The 19,847-nt window shown below is 27.9% G+C and overlaps 2 protein-coding genes across 6 annotated transcripts; one reads left to right on the forward strand and one right to left on the reverse strand.

Annotated features, from left to right (window-relative positions):
- Window positions 1-4,320: 4,320 nt before the first annotated feature.
- Window positions 4,321-8,193, reverse strand: LOC113557131. The gene is made up of 6 exons (XM_026962457.1): window positions 7,526-8,193; window positions 6,702-6,896; window positions 6,033-6,224; window positions 5,261-5,908; window positions 4,666-4,819; window positions 4,321-4,597 (listed from the first exon to the last, which is right to left on the reverse strand). Exons 1-6 carry the CDS (start codon window positions 7,602-7,604, stop codon window positions 4,465-4,467), a joined length of 1,401 nt encoding a protein of 466 aa, XP_026818258.1. The 5' UTR covers window positions 7,605-8,193; the 3' UTR covers window positions 4,321-4,464.
- A 1,153-nt stretch (window positions 8,194-9,346) lies between these two features.
- On the forward strand, window positions 9,347-19,847 carry LOC113556407 (synaptosomal-associated protein 25). Of its 5 annotated transcripts, none has more exons than XM_026961331.1 (8): window positions 9,347-9,600; window positions 13,863-14,025; window positions 14,116-14,157; window positions 17,496-17,544; window positions 18,585-18,702; window positions 18,780-18,908; window positions 19,132-19,276; window positions 19,619-19,847. In XM_026961331.1, the coding sequence occupies exons 2-8, from the start codon at window positions 13,906-13,908 to the stop codon at window positions 19,679-19,681; spliced, it is 666 nt and encodes a 221-aa protein (XP_026817132.1). In that variant the 5' UTR covers window positions 9,347-9,600; window positions 13,863-13,905; the 3' UTR covers window positions 19,682-19,847. The 5 variants fall into 5 exon arrangements, with proteins under 5 accessions (XP_026817132.1, XP_026817131.1, XP_026817128.1 ...); XM_026961330.1 differs by lacking the exon at window positions 17,496-17,544 and adding an exon at window positions 16,749-16,797 and having other exon boundaries at window positions 9,348-9,600; XM_026961327.1 differs by lacking the exon at window positions 17,496-17,544 and adding an exon at window positions 15,875-15,923 and having other exon boundaries at window positions 9,349-9,600.

Here is a 19,847-nt window from a genome sequence, read left to right on the forward strand (position 1 = left end):
ATTGAAAAAATTGATATGTCGTGTTATTTTCTGCATTTAATGTTAATTTAACACATATTAATTATTTTTCTTTTTTACTGTTCTATACACGAAACATTTATTTATTGCAAAACTAATCCTTAGTTAACCTTAGATATTGCTTTTAATTGTGCAATTATTAACACTAAAATATTTTCAAATTTGTACATAAAAATTTATAAAGCTATTTTAAAATAATTTAATAGATTGTATTTATGCTAATATTGTTTCATCATTTTGATTTTATCATTGTGATGTCCAATAAAAATTTTTTTAAAAAAATCAATTAAATTTTTTTATGTAATGTTAATTTATAGTGAATATATCAATGCCGAGAATTTTATACATGTAACTTAATAGAAAAGAACATAATATTAATGGACAAAAATACTCTAGGAATTTTATTGTGCAATATCAATCATAGTCCTAAATAATAGTTATTAAGTCTGATCAAGAATATATAAATATATTATATACATATTAGCGAGAATATTAATATATGTTTTTTATAATTATAATAATTATTATTATTACAATTATTACTGTAAATATATTATGTATTACAATTATAATTATTACCGTAATATTAACAGTATCAGTGTTTATTATCGTAAAATACTATATTTAATATTAATTAAAATATATGTAATTTAAAAAATATATATATCTTATTGAAGACTTGAAACCCCAAGACTAGCTGAAAATGTACTATCTAGATATCTATATTTATACACTAATTTATTTACTTATTTTATTGGTACTGTTCCATGGTACAATGGTACTATAAAATACATATTTAAGCAATTTAAATATATTGTGTATATATATTTACTTATTTATAATAGACTTTGGGTTCACCTAAATTTGTTATAAATAATCATACTACATAATTTAACAATGCCTTTTACTTTTTGCACTTTTATTTTTAATTAATCACAACCATATTTGCAACATTATACACAATACATGCATATAAAGATTTTTTTTTATTGTTTTACGCGTTCCTAGAATTTAATTATTATTATTTTGTTAAAATAAACTTATTGTGGAATAATTAACTATGTGGCTGAATATAATCATATTTTCACACTAAATAAATAATCTATTTTCATAAAACTATGCAAATTTTATCAGACTATTACTTAATATTTATTATATCAAGAAAAAAGATTTTATTCAGCTGCATTCTTTAGTTAACTTATTTATGTTTTATATTGTTTCAAAAATATTGTTATTTAAGGTGTGATTTTTTTTTTACTATTTATTTTTATTTTATTATTATTTATTCTTTTTTTTTTTAAACTGACAAGTAAATCGTAAGACAGCACTAAGCAACTTTTGTAAGTGTCAGGTATGTTTTAATCATTTTTTCTTTATTTATTTAAAAATATTTAATTTCAATAATTGGGTTATTTTATATTAATTTTCAATAAATAATAATAATTACTTTTTTCAGTGGAATAGTCTGAACATCTAATTTTATATGTACCTATGTTATAATTGTTTATATTTTAAATGTATTCAAATATTTGTTTATATTTGTCATGTCTATAATTCACTACTTATAAAATAGATATTTTGGTTATTATTATTTTTTTTAATGATGTTATTTCAAAGCTATACATTACCATATTCATAAATTAATTTATATGACATTATAAAATTATAATTTACCAACAACTTATTCTATTACGCACATCTTCAACAGAAATAATTGAAATAAAAAAATTATAATACAATTATTGTATCTGTATTATACAGATTCATTATATATTTGAATACTGCATAATATATCTAAGTTATAATTCAATATTTGCAACTTCATTTAATGATATTGTATAAGAATTTTTTTGTACCTATAAATTAAAATGTTATGTGAAACTCGTTTTCAACTGTAACTTGTATGCAAGATATTTATAATTTTATAAATCTATTGATATGTTCTTATGAAGTTAAAAAATAAACGGAATTAAATTATAATTTAATAGTAGTATATGCTGGTTGATTCTATCGACCAAATCAAATTACTCCAAAAATAGTTTATAATAATATTTGAATATTAGTTGATTATTTTTCAACTAGGTATGGTAGAATCTTACATTGTCTAAATAAGCATTAAGCATCCTGAGAAACGGTAAACTATTGTAGGCATTATATAACTACTCTTAGCCATAGTGCTATGTATAAAAAAAATTCTATAACAATTTTTATTCATTATTATCAGATAGGTATTCCCCTACTGATTTTTAGCACTAACATTTGATTGTAATTACAGCTGCTATCTGGTTTAATAATTTGATTAAATTATATTTTTCAATAATACTTGTACTTATTTATGATGATCACAAAAAAAAAAAAATTATGACCAATCATTCACAATTGGCTTCTATATTAAACCACCCACTGAGATTTTCTAGGTTGATTTTGCCTATCTAATCTGGGCTTGTACACACATTTATTTAAAATAAAAATTAAGTGTACAAATCAAGAAATAATAGTTGAACCAATCATGGATAACAGATTTAATTTAGGACTTAAAATAAATTCTAAATTTATTGATTTTCTGCTCTAGCTATGCATTGAATAAAATATAATAACATATATTTACACATACAAAAGAGTAGATATGCAATTTTCATAATAATATAAATATTATATAATTATTATACAATTCAGGATTAAAAAATGTTGAATTATTTTTATGTGAAGCAGTTCTGAACTATCTACAGTCAACATAATATTATTTAAGAAATAAAAAATGATGAATGGTATCATAATATTGTTTGTTCAAATCATATAGCTTCTGGTCTCAACTATGAAATGTGATGTATTTCTGACAGTGCATGGTGAGTCGGTAACTATCAAACGATAGATTTTAGTGATAAATTTTACAATACACTTAAAACCATATGTATACGTCGACATAACACATTAATTGTTTTCCATATTTGTTCAAATATATCATTACACATAAATCATTTAAATTATAATACACAATAAAATATAAATAATGAGTATGTTCTCAAAATTATTTCATATTGTTACTATTGTACTAATTAGAGACTTAATATTCTTTGTAAAATATTTTTTACATCTTCAATATAAATTTTACAATGAAATATATAGCTCTATATCTTGTTTATGTTTTTTTTAAACTATACACACGGTTGTTGAAATAAATCCAACTATAATAATAATAAGAATAACATTATGATAAAACATTTTGAGATATCCAGTTTAAATTTTGAACTACATTATGCAACAGAGAATGAATTTTAATAAAAAGTCTATATTTATTAAATTGACACCAATATTCTTAAAACTAAAAATGATGTACATATTTTTAATATATTTTGTTTTATTACTCGAGGATAGAAAATGTGATCAACTCATTAAAACGAGTTGTTGCAATTGCAAAAATAAAAAAATTGTTTATGATTAGTAAATAAACCACAATTAATTCTAATACCAACCAACCTAAAACAAACTAAGATCTTGGTCTGTTGTCTATGTATATCTAACCTAACCTTGTAAAGGTAATTGTCAATTTGATGATCTGATAAAAGGCAAATCACTGAAGACTATTGACATCAAAAAATTAAATTTCTTATAAAAGTTAATACTTAAAACAAATAAAACTGTATTTATAACTTAAAATATAGTAAAAAATAAAGATTGAAACTAATGTACTAATGCTGTTTTAATTAGTACATAAGTATTATATAACTGCTTAAAATGTAGGCAAAATATAAAATATTTTATGAAGTACAAAGGTTCTCTTAGAACTTCTCCAGTCAATCTGAATTTCAAATTAATTTCATATAACCAATAGATTTTTAAATTATTCTACAGATAAAAAAAAATTGTTGTCACTCAACTATGTCATTCATATAGCCCATGAATGAACACAATACTAAAGCGTTAAAAAAGATTAGTTAGTGCTAAAATGATTTATTCTACTCAACTCATTTAATATACCACACACTTGTTAAAATTAACTGTTTATTATCACAAGTAAAAAAAAAACAATTGTTTTCTTATGAATCTATTTTTTGAATACTGAAGTTTACTTAGTAAGTATTCTTTAAAACTTATTATGCTAAAATAAAACTTACATCAATAATCAAAATGTATTTTAAACTTATACAAGTTTTTCTTTTGGACTTCAATTAAGTTAATTGGTCAATTTTAATATTTTTTGTGAAAATACAAATATGAAATTTAAATAGTTACAATGTATGTATAAAGTGTAAACATTATGAAATAAATCAGTAATTTCACATAATTTTAGTTTTTATGAATCAGATATTAATATAAAAATAATATTGAATCTGATATACAAACAAGAAAAAAAATATTAATATTCAATTCTAAATTAATGCATAGATCAAAAGATATTATAAACTCAATAAGAAGTACTGTACATTTTCTAATAGTAATAGTAATTTATGAAACACTTCTATTTTTTGATTTGAACTTGAGTAAAAGTGTGCGTCGAGCGCGTTCTCGTTTTGCTTCTATTTCAGCCGGTGTGCAATATCTGGTAGTAGTTGTAGCTTTGACATTACCACTACTATCACTAAAATATATATAAAAAAAAACAATATGAAAAAATTTATTTAAGCCAAATGAACATAAAGTTATTACCTAGAATTATTTGTTGTTCCAATAACACCGCTGAATTGTCTAGGTTGTTGTATACAATTTTGTTGCTTGTTAACAATTGATGATGTTGAAGTAGATCTACGCCAAAGTACAGAGCTGGAACTTAAATAACTGGTAGAAGCACGATTGTTTATAGCTAAAAAAAAAACATGAGATTGTTTACAATTTATATAATACATTAATATATTTAAAAAAATTAAAATTGAACTATTCATATTCGTTCTAAATGGGATAACATTCAAGTTAATCACTATAAACTTGATATGCACTAACTAATTAGCTTCCAAACTCAAACTCTAAATTTTAACTACTTTTGATTAATTTTCAGCATGCATCCAAGTTTTATTCATCTTGGTTACTAATAGAGGTACTTTAATAACATTCAATAGGGCAAAGCTAGGTAAGTCAGTTTGTATTAAACTTAAAATACTAACTAGCCAACAAAAATATAACAATCAAGTTTTTAATTAATAACATGGCTTAAGTTATTGTTTATATTTGAATTTAAGAATTGATTCAAAACCTTAAATTAAAAATATATGATGGTTAGTAATAATTTGTATAATAAACATTATACCTGGTTTATTTTCCAATTGTTTATCAACATTTTTGTTTGGCTGCTTATAACAATTCTGAGTTGCTGGTATAGTAGTTTCTTTTTTAGTATCAGCCATAATTTGTTGCTCGATTTCCAAAAAATCAATACCCATAAAAAATTCATCGTCATTGGCAAAATTATCTAAGAGTGATGATGAGGAATCATCTTTCTTACAATTCGTAACAGATGTAGAAGCCAAAGATGAACAATTATTTTCTGATTTACTTGCTGTACTTGAAGTTATTGTGTGACACGGTGATTTACGTGATTTATATTTGTCTTCCTGTTCTTCGCCAAATAGTTTGCTCTGTACTGGTTTGAACTTTTTGGAAGCATGGTAATATACATTATTATTTGTTGAGTTGTTGGAATCTTTCAATGGACTTATACCATTAATTGACAAAGAATTTGTTGCAATTAATTTAGTAGGTTTATTTATAGTACTATTACTAATACTAGCATCAGCTGCTATTTTTTGTTCAAAAGCTTGACTACACAACATCATCATTTCGTCATCAGCAGAGTCATCTAATAAACAACCAATATTATTATTTTCTGTTGAACTATTTGCAGAAGAACTAGCTTCCATTTTAGCTTTCATTAACTGTCGATTTTTCTTTTTGGCACCTATAATACAACATAATCAGAATTTGTATTGTATATTATTTACTGTTTAATACAATTTTAAAAATTAAAAAAAAAAACCTGTTCAGACAAAATGTAAAACTTAATGAGTGACCTTATTACTTACTAAGACAATTCAATATACACTCAAGATAATTATTCAACTCTTCGTGAAGAGCAGTATTATTTGGACTTGCGCAACTCCTTGGAGAAGGTGAATCAGCGGTTGAATTAAAGTTATTTGTTCTAAAGAAAGACCGATGATGGCGTTCAGAGAATAATCGACTTTTTTTCCTCCTTCTTGACCTCCTTTCATTAACTAAACAATCAAATTAGATTTAAAATAAAAATAATATAATTCCTTTAAAATAAAAAAAGTAAATTATTAATAGATAGCATTTCAAAAAATGTTTTGAAATTTAAAATAATAATATTATGTTATATTATCGTTAATTGAAGTTGTTATAATATTAACTCTAGCTTTATCACATGTTATGCTTAAATATGGTAGGTATAAATTTAAAATGTATTGTATTTATTTATGATTGAATGTGTACAAACTGATGTTTGATTTAATATTACTAAACTTAACTTACATCAGTATCAAATTCGCATATTCTGTTTTTATATTAACACTTATGTGTAATAACTTAATAAATATTATTATTATTTTTATTCTATCATTAAATGTAATTTAAGTTTCAAAAAGAATAAGTTGAGGATTGTTTATAGACTATAACACTGTTTATATCTACAAGTTATTTTAAATTAGATATTACCTATATATTATTCTTACCATAATCGTAGTCTTGAAAACAAGGACTGCCAAATCCGTCGTCCCAACCAATGCGCACACCTCCCAAATCATATTCATCAGGAGTCCTCCTATAAATTGGGATAAGATGTGGAAATTTAGGGCTTTCCATTTCATCTGATTCATCGTCATCACTGTAAAATGTTGATCGGACTGGTGTCCTTGGACTGGGTAAGGCTAATCAACACAGCAAATTAAAAGGCATATGTTAGATAAAAGTGCAATAAATAAAATAAAAGACTATCTTAGTCATCTGACATCAGACATAAAATAGCAATAAAATATTATCTTGTAGTGTTCAGAAATCAGTCATTGTGTACCAATGCACAATTGGCACTGGGTGAAGTGCAGCGCCGGATTGGTAAGATATCACCCTACAGAGTTTTAGAATTTTTAACGTTTTATTACAGCTACAGCTACTGTGTACGGTTTAAATAACTCAAATCAATTATATTTTCTACCAAAGTTTATACTAATTTATCACAAAAATAAAAAAAATATATGTCCAAACACTCAAAACCGGCCCATATTTTGAGCGGCCCACCGATTTTACTCGGTAGCTCGCCAGACCCATCCGGTCCTGGTGAAGTTGGACCTCGAGTTATAAAGAAACTTGTATATTTGTTTTAAATTCAGGGAAAAAAATTTTAAGTATTATTAATTTTTTTTCGTTAATAATTAGTCTGTAAAAAAAGTATGCATTTCTAGAAATATAATATTTGAATTTTTGTCTCGCAAGACTGGTTGGTGTGAACAGAGATGACAAAAAAGGACATTGCCTTCAGTAATATGCGTTCAGAACATACCTCTCTGTGGGCTAGAAGTTGTAGCCTCATTTTTTTCGTCTACGTCGAGCGACGGCTGCGACTTTTTCGGTGTCTCCATTTCTTATTTGTAAGTGCGTTACGTTTATACCGAAAAACCAGAAATAACAATACTTTAATAATAGAAACAACGACTCTTTCAATCTATAGGATTTGAAAGAAAAAAATTCCGTTGAAACTTTAATTCATAAAGTACTAAACAAACGAACAAGTAACAAGAAAAACGTGTTTGACGGATCGACCGCCATAACAATATGGTAACCTACAGACAGTACAGACTACGCCGGCTGGCGACTACGGTCCGTTACAAAACTGAGCAGTGAGCGTATAAAAAATATGTTGGTGAGGACGCGCGTGTGCGTGCATAGGTGGGATGTAGGTACCGCTAACGCTCGTTCAGCGATGCGGCGATACGCGGTGGTCGAATACTCCACACGTGCATCTACCTCCACGCATGTGTAGGGTCGTTTACATAATGCTCTTTTACACAAGCAATAATTATCAAGCATCACACTTATCTGCTGGTAAAAATGAATAGTGTATACCACATTAAAGATATGTCTTTAATCATAGTACCTATGTACAAGAGCTAGTAATTTAGTATATTATTTTATCGGTGTGCTAGCCGCTAGGGCATGCTATATTTTAAATATATTTTTATTCACTGGTTCATGTCACGTAGTTGCTCCGTTATTTCGCTATCTTCGTGTATATATTTAAATTACATTTTACTAGTTGCACGAATTGTTATAGCAATCTTAATTCGTGCTAGTAGCACGTAAGTGATCTTAGAATTTAGAGGCAATCATTGTAGAAAGTGAGAACCGTACGCCCACGCACAAGCCACTGTATGAGCTGCTACTGTTTAAAACGTAACGCGAAAACTAATTTTCAACGTACCGTTTAATCTGATCTAGTGAAGCAATAAGAATTCTGAAAACAATTTGAATTCGGCGTCAAGAGATCGACTTTACTACATTTTTGTTTTTTTACTTTAACTTCTCCAAAAATTGAAATATGTCAATTTTTTAATTACTCTTTTTTTAATAAAAGGTTTTTTTGGATTTTGTAGGGATAAAATCAAAAATGTAGGAAATCCGATTTCAGGTAGACTTGACGATGATAAATTCGAATATGTTTTCAGAACTATTATATCAATCGGTAGGTATACATTGGAAATAGAACACGTCTAAAATTCTATGTTGCGCGCGAGTTAGACAAAGACAGAAAATCACCGCTTCCGTACCCCTTAATCAGCGAATGCCAACTGGCAACTATTAACTAAACTGGCATCTGGCAAGTGTGCTGTGCGTTTCCTGAAGTGCTAAACTGCTGACTGCCGAGTGCCCGTGTACGCTACAATATTATTATGCGCGCGCGCGCGATCATTATGGTACGCTCAGGCGATTATTATTGTACGGTCGTACTACTATCGGAGGGAATCGGGTAGGGCACGCAGATGCGGGAATACGCGCAAAACGTCGGTGTCCCGTGGTGGGTGTGGGCGGAGGGGTAGATGGAGCGGTGAAAGGACAGCGACGATACCGCCACGCCGACCGTACGCTGTACGACACTGGCCAGCGGGCGTGGGAACTGGGAATGTGGGATACTGGGATAATATTGAACGAAGACGGTGGTGGTGGCGGCGGCGGCGGCGGCGGCGACGACGGCGGCCGAATATTGATGCGCGTCCGCGGCGCATGGCGATAAACCGCCGACGCCGTACGCCGCCGCCACCGACGGCTGGAGGCGGCGCACGCGCCAGACGGCCGCCCGTGATTTATGAGCTTAGCGCGGGAGGCACCAGCCACCAGCCAGTACGATTGGGCGACGACCGACCGTTGTAGTGTTTCGCTATACCCACAGACGGGCGCCGGACGGAAAGTTTTACATCTCTCGCACACGCAAATACTGTCAAATCGTTTCGGCGGTCCGTACGTTTTAGTACCCATCTCTGTCGTACTCACTACACTCAAGTCTACTCGGCTCGGCCAGCAGTCAGTGGTGGTGTCGCAGCGGGAAGACAGATAACTACGTCGTCGTCGTCGCCGTCGTAGGTAACTGAACTTTGTGCAGAAACATTTCGCAGATTTTAAATAATTGATTCGGCCAAGCGCCTCGTCCATTCTCGCGATGCACACGCATTGACATTATAATGTGTAGATTTGATTCGCGTCCCGCGTGAAGCGAACGTCGCGGTTCCAGCGCTTTTAAAAAAATCTTTTAGGGCCTTTTACACGTCAACCCGTCCTTAATACTATGTATTTACGTGCAATGCTTGTGTTGTGCATTTATCATATAATACATCGGAACCCTACCGCGAACAGGTTGTACCGCTGGCACACCGCCGTGCGTTCCGCGGTTCGCGGTAGAATGTTGCCATCACTAATAAGTATCGAAATATTGCTGCGTTAGCGTAGGTATCGTCTATCCGTGTGCGCGGGGACGGAATGTAAACATAATATCAATAACGATGCGTGTTATTTCAGGGCTTTCGTATTTTAGGCGTTCCGTTTTTCGAGTTTCGTTTTTTCCGCGTTCTCGTGTTCGTAATTATAATCAAATTGTTGTATAATATTACGCGCCGTTTACACCACAATACCTATATTGTATCGTACGATATACCTACGCAATTGCCAATTGTACCTAATTGTACGGACCGTTAATTGCGTCGAGTCTGTAAAAAATATATATTGTGTATTATAATATGCGACAGCGATGGTTTTTAATGTTTTATTCGGTGTACACGTGCGTCCTGTACTGTGGTGTACAGAGTGTACGTTTTTACGATTATAGTCGTTACAGTAGTAATATTATTTCATATTTGTTTATTTATAAAAATTATTGTCGAACCCTTTAAATACACTCTGTAGCATGTATCACCGTCGCCGAAACGTCCTGTATACGATAATATTATATTATTATCATTGTTATTATTAATTTTATACATCTGGTGCGCGTAGGCAGCAGTCCGTGGACGGAAATTTCGTATACTGTTCATTGTTTCTTTTGTTGTTCTATTCCCGTTCCTCGGTTAATACTGCATTATCTCGATGGCGGGCGAAACGTGCCATATACGTAGATACCGAACAAATTATTCTTTCGATTACGTGCCACCGTCGCGTTTATATAAATTACCAGATAGATACGCATAGCGTAAACTGTGATGAATTTCTCCGTGCGATGTAAATTGTAGGTATATTATAATAATATTAAATACCGAATACAAATTAAACAGGTAATGAGAAAGTATAATATTGATAACATATTGTTATAAACTTAAGACGTAACCGCCATCCAGCGTGTACATGGTATTCATATTACACACGCATAATACGTACATCTTCTAAAAATGTCATTAGTAGCAGCAGACTCAATGGCTATTCACTAGCCACTAGAGTTTCGCGTTTTTGTGAATCCGAACGAACAAATTTTATTTCTCTCATAGGCGTATAATATAATATAAATAGAAAACTTCACCAATATCTTTATCTTCGTCTTCAGAATCCAGATCTTTGTGCCTTGTTAGGCTATTGGACACGTTATAAACGCCCGTTGTTCAGCCAATTCTCATAATTAATTTAGGTTTATACATTTTAATTAGCGCTGCCGCATAGCTAATCGCTCCCGCGTGCGATTTATTTACTGAAGACGTTATATTTTAAAATTGTATAATAAACATACCCACTGTATTATTATATTGTCCGTTTAGTTTTTAATATAGATTAGAATGATATTTAAATGTTATTAAACACCAATACTGATGTCACATTGTGCATACATTTATTATCTTGAATTTATTCATGTTTATAAACAAACGATTAAATTAGATATATGTACTTACTTTTTTAGTTTTACTTTTACTGCTTATAATGCTGTCATAAGTACAAATTATAATGATGACAATTACAAATATCTTAAATGGTATATTATTGAGTTTTTTAATTGTAATTGTAATTTTTTATTTACTTAATTATCTGATATAAGTAGTTAGATATGTACAATATGCGTATACTTAACATGATACTCAAATAATTATAGTTTAAAAATGTTTTGTGAATAATATAAACATACTACTAATATGCATTAGATAAATAGTTTTTTGTAGTTTCACTGGTATTTTGCCAATATTAATACAACTTTATCTAAATATTTTTCTCCGATTTCACTATCATTTGAGTTAAATCGTCAAACTGTAAAGTATTCATATTATTACTATATTATGCGTATAACTGCGTGGATATTCTACTCATCCGGAAATTTTGAAGATAAAGCTGCTATAATTAATCATTGTTCATTATTACATCGGAGTAGGCGTCTGTATTAATTATCGTGAATGTCTCTCAATTTGTTTTCGTTTATATTTCCCGTTTTCATTATCCAGACGACGTAGTGCAACAATAACGTGCAATATAGATACTTACAAACATAGAAGGGTGCGGCGACGATTATGGGTCAAGGTTGCGCGACGCCCCCGCCACCACCACCACTTAGTGTACACCGTAGATATACCTCGCACACCGACCATTTATAATAGCTTTATCAAGGGACTAAGCTACTGTAAGAAGATCGGAATCGATCACGCTAATAAAACATTTTCTTGTACTTAAACTAGGTACTGTGACGTTTTTGTAATACGGCAAAAGCTCGGATCTAATATTATTTTGTTTTTAAAGTGGGCCGATATTTTTGCAATTTTATTTATTCTTCCACCCTCCTTTTTCTCTATTTAAATACGATGAGTTCTTCCCGACAGTAAAGTACCTACTCGAATTATAGAGGTAGGTATCTATAAAATAATTGATTTAAAATTTAATACATCAATATACTTTTATCCTATCCCTATGCTCATCTGTTCGAGTAGTTAATTACCTAATCGAATTATCAAAGTATTCAAATATTCAAATAATTAAATAGATTTTTAGTCATGTAAAAATTTCAAATAAAGTTTGTTTTGCTGATAATAATATAACTTTACCTACGTCTTATAGTATATAATGTTACGATATATAATATATATTATATACCTATTAAAATCACAATTGCTATAATATGGCTATCGATTATAAAAACGGCTAAAAAATTAGTTTATTTCGGAATGAATGTTATTCATAAATCATAACGAATAGAACGAAATATTTTTTGGCGTTCTAAGCTGAACAATGTGTGCGAGTGTTAACCTTCAACTATTATAATGTTATATGACCAGAACAAATGTTACTTTTTTGGAGGGGACAAACAGATACAATAATTCAGCACAGATTTTTTTACCAAATATTTGTTTAGTACGATTTTGCAAATCAACCTTCGAGTTTATATTTTTTATTTATATTCTTAAAACACGAAACAAATTTTTGTTTCGTTTATTGTCTACAGATATGTTTAATAGGTACTATTAATTCGAATACCATGATAGTTAAAATTAATTGTATACTTAAACTTTAATTCAATTAAGTTTTATTTGTAGCCTCGTAGGTATTTTTATTGGAGTATTTATTCGTAAGCAATTCTTACACTGCATACGTATATTTTAACTGAGAATGAGGTCTATCTTATTTCACTTTGGTATTCTTACGTAGTTACATAGTTTTTAAATGAAAGTAATTGGAAACATGCGTTTTATATTTAATATTTACGTACTAACTTTCTATAATTCCCCACATAATGTTATAAGTAACTTATAACTATAAATCATATAAATTATAGAATTGTATAAATCTAAAACATCGATTTTTTTCTACATTTCGATTATTTTATTTACATTTTATTACAAACAATACGAACCATGTAAACTGGAATTAATATTTTCATTATACAAATTTATTAATTGAAAATTATTATTCGTTAATCGGTTATATCGTTATCATACAATAGTGGTATCAGCGATACTGCGATAGCTATCATACTAGGTAGGTAGTTATCCTATTTTTTTTTGTGTGTGTATTGAGACTGTGTTGATTGAGTGGTTGTGTCAGAACACAGAATAATGGCCGTGTTTATTCGATGACGTTTCCATTATTGATGTATTAATATTAATTAATAATTACTAAATTACTTCAGTGTTTATTTACCAACTAGAAATTTAATGGCGGTAATTAAAATATTTAAATGGTGACATTTATACATTTATCAATACATTTTATTATTTAAAAAAATCACAATGAATCCAATTGTACTAATTCACCAATTACCTTGTAGTTTGGGAAATAATTTAGATATTTAATATAATATACTCATTTAATTTTATTTATTATGAAACTATCAATTGTATTTAAAATAAAAAGTAGCATGACAAAATGTATTGTATGTTTTTATAAAGCTGAAGCAAAACTAAAAAGAAGTATCTCATAAAAAATTCAACCATGCCTGCTCCAACAAAATCAAACGCAGCGATGTCACCAGATGGTGGAGCACCACAACCTGCTGTACCAAAAACTGAACTTCAAGAACTGCAAATGAAAGCTGGCGAAGTAACAGATGAAGTGAGTTAAGTTTTCCTTAATCTATTCCTAAGTCTAATATCATTAGAAATATACTTAAATAATTTTTTTTTTTACCATTTATAACTTTAGTCACTTGAAAGTACCAGGAGAATGTTAGCTCTATGTGAAGAGGTAAGATATTATTTAAAAAATATTCAGTATAATATATTTAATGAACCTTTATTTTAACTTAATAACTATTTAAAATATATATTGTGCATTAATCATTATTTTATTCTTAATTCTAACTTGTGGGAACCTAAAAAATTCAGAAGTGTAAATATTTATATTGAATTATAATGCTTAATTGTCCAAGACAAAAATATTTACTATTTTTGAATTTTATAGTACTGCAATAAAATATATTTTAATAATAAACAATATGTTGACTAAATTACGAGGGTAATATGATAAATATTATTCTCGTATATTTTCTTTCATTAAATCCGATTTTAACATAATTATAAATAAAATTATGTTTATAGGTGTGAGTGTAAAATATAACATATATTATATTATTGTATAATAATAAAGCTACTGGTGCTGCTTACTGCTGCTGCTGCTGCATGTCGGTGTGTGTTTGTCTTGTGCATTATTTGCTTGTTACATTCTCAAATTAAAAATTGATAAGATTCGTTCTTCAATTTTCAAACACATGTGAATTATTTGTTTATAAAACAATAATATTCAGTAAAATACAAGTTCACAAAATGCCAACTCATACAAATACATACCAATATATAAAATGTAAAATAATATTACTTCAAAAGTTTATTGAAACAAACATATATTTCTCAACAAGTATAATACAAAGTTTCAATAACTCAGAAGTCTACAGAAAAAAAATTTGCACATTTTTGGATAAAATATAAAAACATTTTTGTAAACTCTTTATGAATTAATCATTAAATAATTTAAATAATTTCATATTCAAGTACATTTATTTATTTAATTTTTTATTTGTCTTTACAAGTTACATTGATCAATTTATTATTTTGAAAAATAATTTATAACAAGTGTCTTTCGGTTGAAATACAATTTAAAATATCTTCGATGTATGGTAAAAGTTCTGTACAACAGGTACCAAAAAACGAAAAATAGCAGCTTTTAAATAGTGACTTCTCTTCAGCAGCAATTATTAATTGTATAACACTTGACAAGACTAATAAGTGACCACTATGTTAGCACTTTATGTCGGCAATCTGAGTTATTGATACTTGACTGACACCTGTGTATATATATAGTATAACATCATTTATTTAGATACTTTATACAGTGTCATATAATAAACATTGTTGCAAAGATAAATAAATTAAAATAAATGTATTCTTAAAATTTATGTATAAAAAAAAATAATTTTAGTTTGTACTTATAAATTTAATATTTTGTTTCTAATATGATTGCACACAAAAATAATATTTTTATCATATATGTTTATCTAAGTTATAATGTTCATTATATACTGTTTTATGTATATTTATAAGAAAAATAAGTATCAACTTTCCATTTTGGACTATTTAGTTTTCTAAACTATCAATTAGCGAGTATGAATACAGATATTTACTGTAAGAACCAATTTACACACATTATTTAACAGAAATAAACTAATAAAAACTTAATTATACACAAGCAAATAAAAAGTATATGAATATACTTTTAAAATTTTAAATATTATTAAAAATAATACACACCAGAATTGATGTATACATAAATCAATAGGTTACACTATCTCTCATATAATGTTATTATTATTGGTTTTTTTTCTGTCACACGCACACCACACGATCACCACCACCTACCACCACCATCACTACTACCACTCTTCTACTTTCAAATACTACAATCATAGAGCAAGGAGGCTGGAATAAGGACATTAGTTGCACTCGATGACCAGGGAGGTGAGTTGATGTTCTTGTTGCTGCTGCCGTTGCCGTTACTACGGAATCTTGTCTACTTTTAAAGGACACACACTCATATACTCACATACATATATACATATAATATAAACACCCATACACCTAAATATACAGTGTACACATACATATATCATAATGGTTCACTCCAAAGTGCACGCGCGCTACTCACATTGTGTGTCAACTTGTTTTTATTTTTAAGTTATTAAAAATAAACTTATTGATGATAAATAATTATGAGCATTACCGGCGGTGGTAATTTTTGTCTATCCACCGTCCGTGTTTCACTAAGCACAAAAATCACAGATTCACAGATATTAATAAAATAACATAACTAATATATTTATAATTGTTAATATATATATATATATATATATATATCATTAATCACAACATCACTACACAAACACTAATAAGTAATAACACCAATATATGAAAAGAAGAAAGGAGAAATGTTGCATTCATGGGCTTTTAATCTGTTACAAAAGCAGGGGCGCTGATCAGTGATTTTTTTGTATAGTTCAATACAATGTGTATTTGCTTAATAAAGTTACCTTTTATAATTATGTCTTACAAGCTTGATTTTATTAGATACAAAATAATTTTTGTTTTAATAGATACTATGGTAATATTTATGTTATTTGGTGATTAATAATTATTGATAGTAATAGACATTAAAAATGGTCATTTATTTGTTGCTATAACATTTTTTTATTTTGCTTCTATACACTACTATTAATTTTTATTTTATTTCACAATATTTATTTAGCACTGATAATTATTATTTTGATTTTTATATTTTATTTGTAGAGTGTAGATGTTGGCACAAAAACCGTAGAAACTTTGCACATACAAGGCGGTAAGACATGTTGCCTAAGGTTATTTTATTAAATTGCTTTTAATTTTATCCTGCATAAACTCCCCTAATTGTGACATAGTTTATAGAATATATTCAATATGCCTTAAAGGCAAATAATACTTTGATAGCATTTGTAATTTAAAAATAAAAATATTATTCGGGGATTTTTAAATCATTTTATAATAAATCTAAGTTATGTATTTAACTGTTTGTAGAAGTTTGAACTACAAACAACTATTTTTAATATTTCACCACTGTATATTTCATTCCTTAAATTTTAAATATTTAACGTTTTTCCTCGTTTTGCATAGCATATCATAGTAGTAATTAAGTTGTTGTGTTGTTATTATTGTTGACTTGTTGTTGTTGTATGAATTTGGCATAATTAATTTTGTTTGTTTATAAAACCTTAACTGTTTAATTTTGATTATTATTTGTCCTGTTATAGTTAAATTACCTATTTCATATTGTATATCATTTAATTCAATCGTCTTAGACATAATATTATAAAAAAAATAGATAGATATAAATCCCTGTAGAAGTTTAAAATACATTTAATATTTATACATATTTTTTATATATATATTTAGATAGAAGACATTAAATATAAAATATACATCGACACACTATCTTGATCATTACGACAAAGGCTTTGTTGTCGGTGATTATTGTTGTTGTTGTTTTTTTTTTTTGTGTAGAGCCATGAAGTCGGGATGAAATCTCTTGTGATGTTGGATGAACAAGGGGGTAAGAGCTATGAAATAAAAAAAAAACGAGTTACAAACAAATTATAAAAACAATGATATTAATGTTAAAATCTGAAACGCGATAAATGCTATCGAGTTGGATTTTATTATTCTAAAAATATTTGTAATTTTCAATTTTTCATATTATCCTTAAATATAATTAAATATAGCCGATGGAATAAAAATAATAAACAATTTTAGTTTATGATCCACTTTAATAAATAGTTAATTGCTAATATCTAATAGAACATTTAAGGCTATTTACATTTCACTACTAGATTTCATTACTTTAATGAGAATTAAATGTATAATAGCTTTAATTTAATTTTTTCAGTGGCGTATTAGGACCTATGATATGGGTATATTTTGGAAATTGCTAAAAATAATTTAGAATTAATTAATCTAAAGCATGATTTGCAATTTATATTATTTATAACTTAAAAACAGTACTTTTATTATGTTTAAATATTAAATAAAAAAAATTAACAAAAATATTTTGAAGGTTATTAATGTTTTTTGTTGAAAATCGATAAAATAAAATTTATTAAATTAAACATCACGTACGTCACTGAGCTACTACTATAATCTATTGATGTCAAAAATTAACGAAACAACAACATAATTTGTACGAAATAAAAAAAAATGTATTAACTAAATACAAATGCAAATCTGAGGAAACGTTTTAAATGCAAAATTAAAACAAAATAATAATTATCTAATGATATGATACTGCCGGTAATGTTCTTTAATATGAACATTCTATTTTTTATAACCAATTATTATTTATTCATAAATTTTAATAACAATTTCAACTTAATATTCTTTAACATTTTATTTATGTAAGCATTGCGCGTTTAGTTCAGAGTCTTATTATCACATTTATAGGAGAAATCACTACACACAAAAACAATAAATATATACACTTTTGTACAACTCTATTAATCAAATTAAAAATTATGTTTTGTATCTAATATATTTTTTTATTTGTGTGTGTGTGCTACGCATGTATGTATGTGTGTGTGAAAATTTCAAAAACCATAGAACAATTGGACAGGATTGAAGAAGGTATGGATCAGATTAATGCTGACATGAAAGAGGCAGAAAAGAACCTGACTGGCATGGAAAAATGTTGTGGAATATGTGTGCTGCCTTGTAACAAGTATGTTAAACAATTACATTTCATATTTTTGTGTATATTGACTTATTTATATAATCATATCAATGTATACTTTAAAGATCAGCTTCATTTAAAGAAGATGAAGGTACGTGGCGAGGTAATGATGATGGTAAAGTGGTTAACAACCAACCACAGCGTGTAATGGATGAACGTAATGGAATGGGTGCCCAAGGAGGTTATATAGCAAAGTATGTTCTTTTATAATATTGGAGGAAATTATTAAAAAAAATTTTAAGTTTTAATTTGTTTACTAGCACAATTACTTTAGTTAAACCATAAAGTTATAATACACTAGCTTGTTGTTAATAAATGTAAACATGTTTAGTTTAAAATGTAATAAATAAATTACCAATGGCTGTAACTAGGCTGGAATGTTGTATTAAATATTTTATATGTTTCTATGGTCTATAGAATAACAAATGATGCTCGAGAAAATGAAATGGAAGAAAATATGGGTCAAGTTAATACTATGATTGGAAATCTTCGTAATATGGCATTGGATATGGGCAGCGAATTGGAGAATCAGAATAGACAAGTTTCACGAATAAACATGAAGGTATTTTTTTGGTTTTTATTATTCGGAATTAAAATAATTTTTAAACTAAAAATTACTGGAAGTCTGGAAATATTTGTACACATTCATTATTCATATTGAATATTAAATTGAATTAATATGAAATTACTTAATGCTTAGAAAAAATTATTTTTAACATTAGATTTTATTATTGATACATGTTAGAAAACTACTATAGAATAATTTATAAATTATTAAGATACAATTATTAAATTTCTTTCTTCAAAATTGTCCAAACTAATACAATTTATTTATAAATAAAATTATATAAAGTATTCATGTTGTTAATATTTTATTTTATTTTTACAATTTGTATTTGTTTAGGCTGGATCTAACGAAACAAGAATTTCAGTGGCAAATCAACGAGCACATGAACTGCTCAAATAATTTGATATGCAAAATATGGCTAGGGCAACAGCTATTATACTACTACGGCTATTTGTTTTAATTTATTGCTACAGCTATCAGAAATATAACTTTTTTTTTATTATTATTATTTGATAATTCTTTAAATTGTATTTATAAAAAATATATATAATTTATTTATCGTGAA

The sequence above is a fragment of the Rhopalosiphum maidis genome, chromosome 3 (genome assembly GCF_003676215.2).
Source record: "Rhopalosiphum maidis isolate BTI-1 chromosome 3, ASM367621v3, whole genome shotgun sequence".
Lineage (NCBI taxonomy): Eukaryota > Metazoa > Arthropoda > Insecta > Hemiptera > Aphididae > Rhopalosiphum > Rhopalosiphum maidis.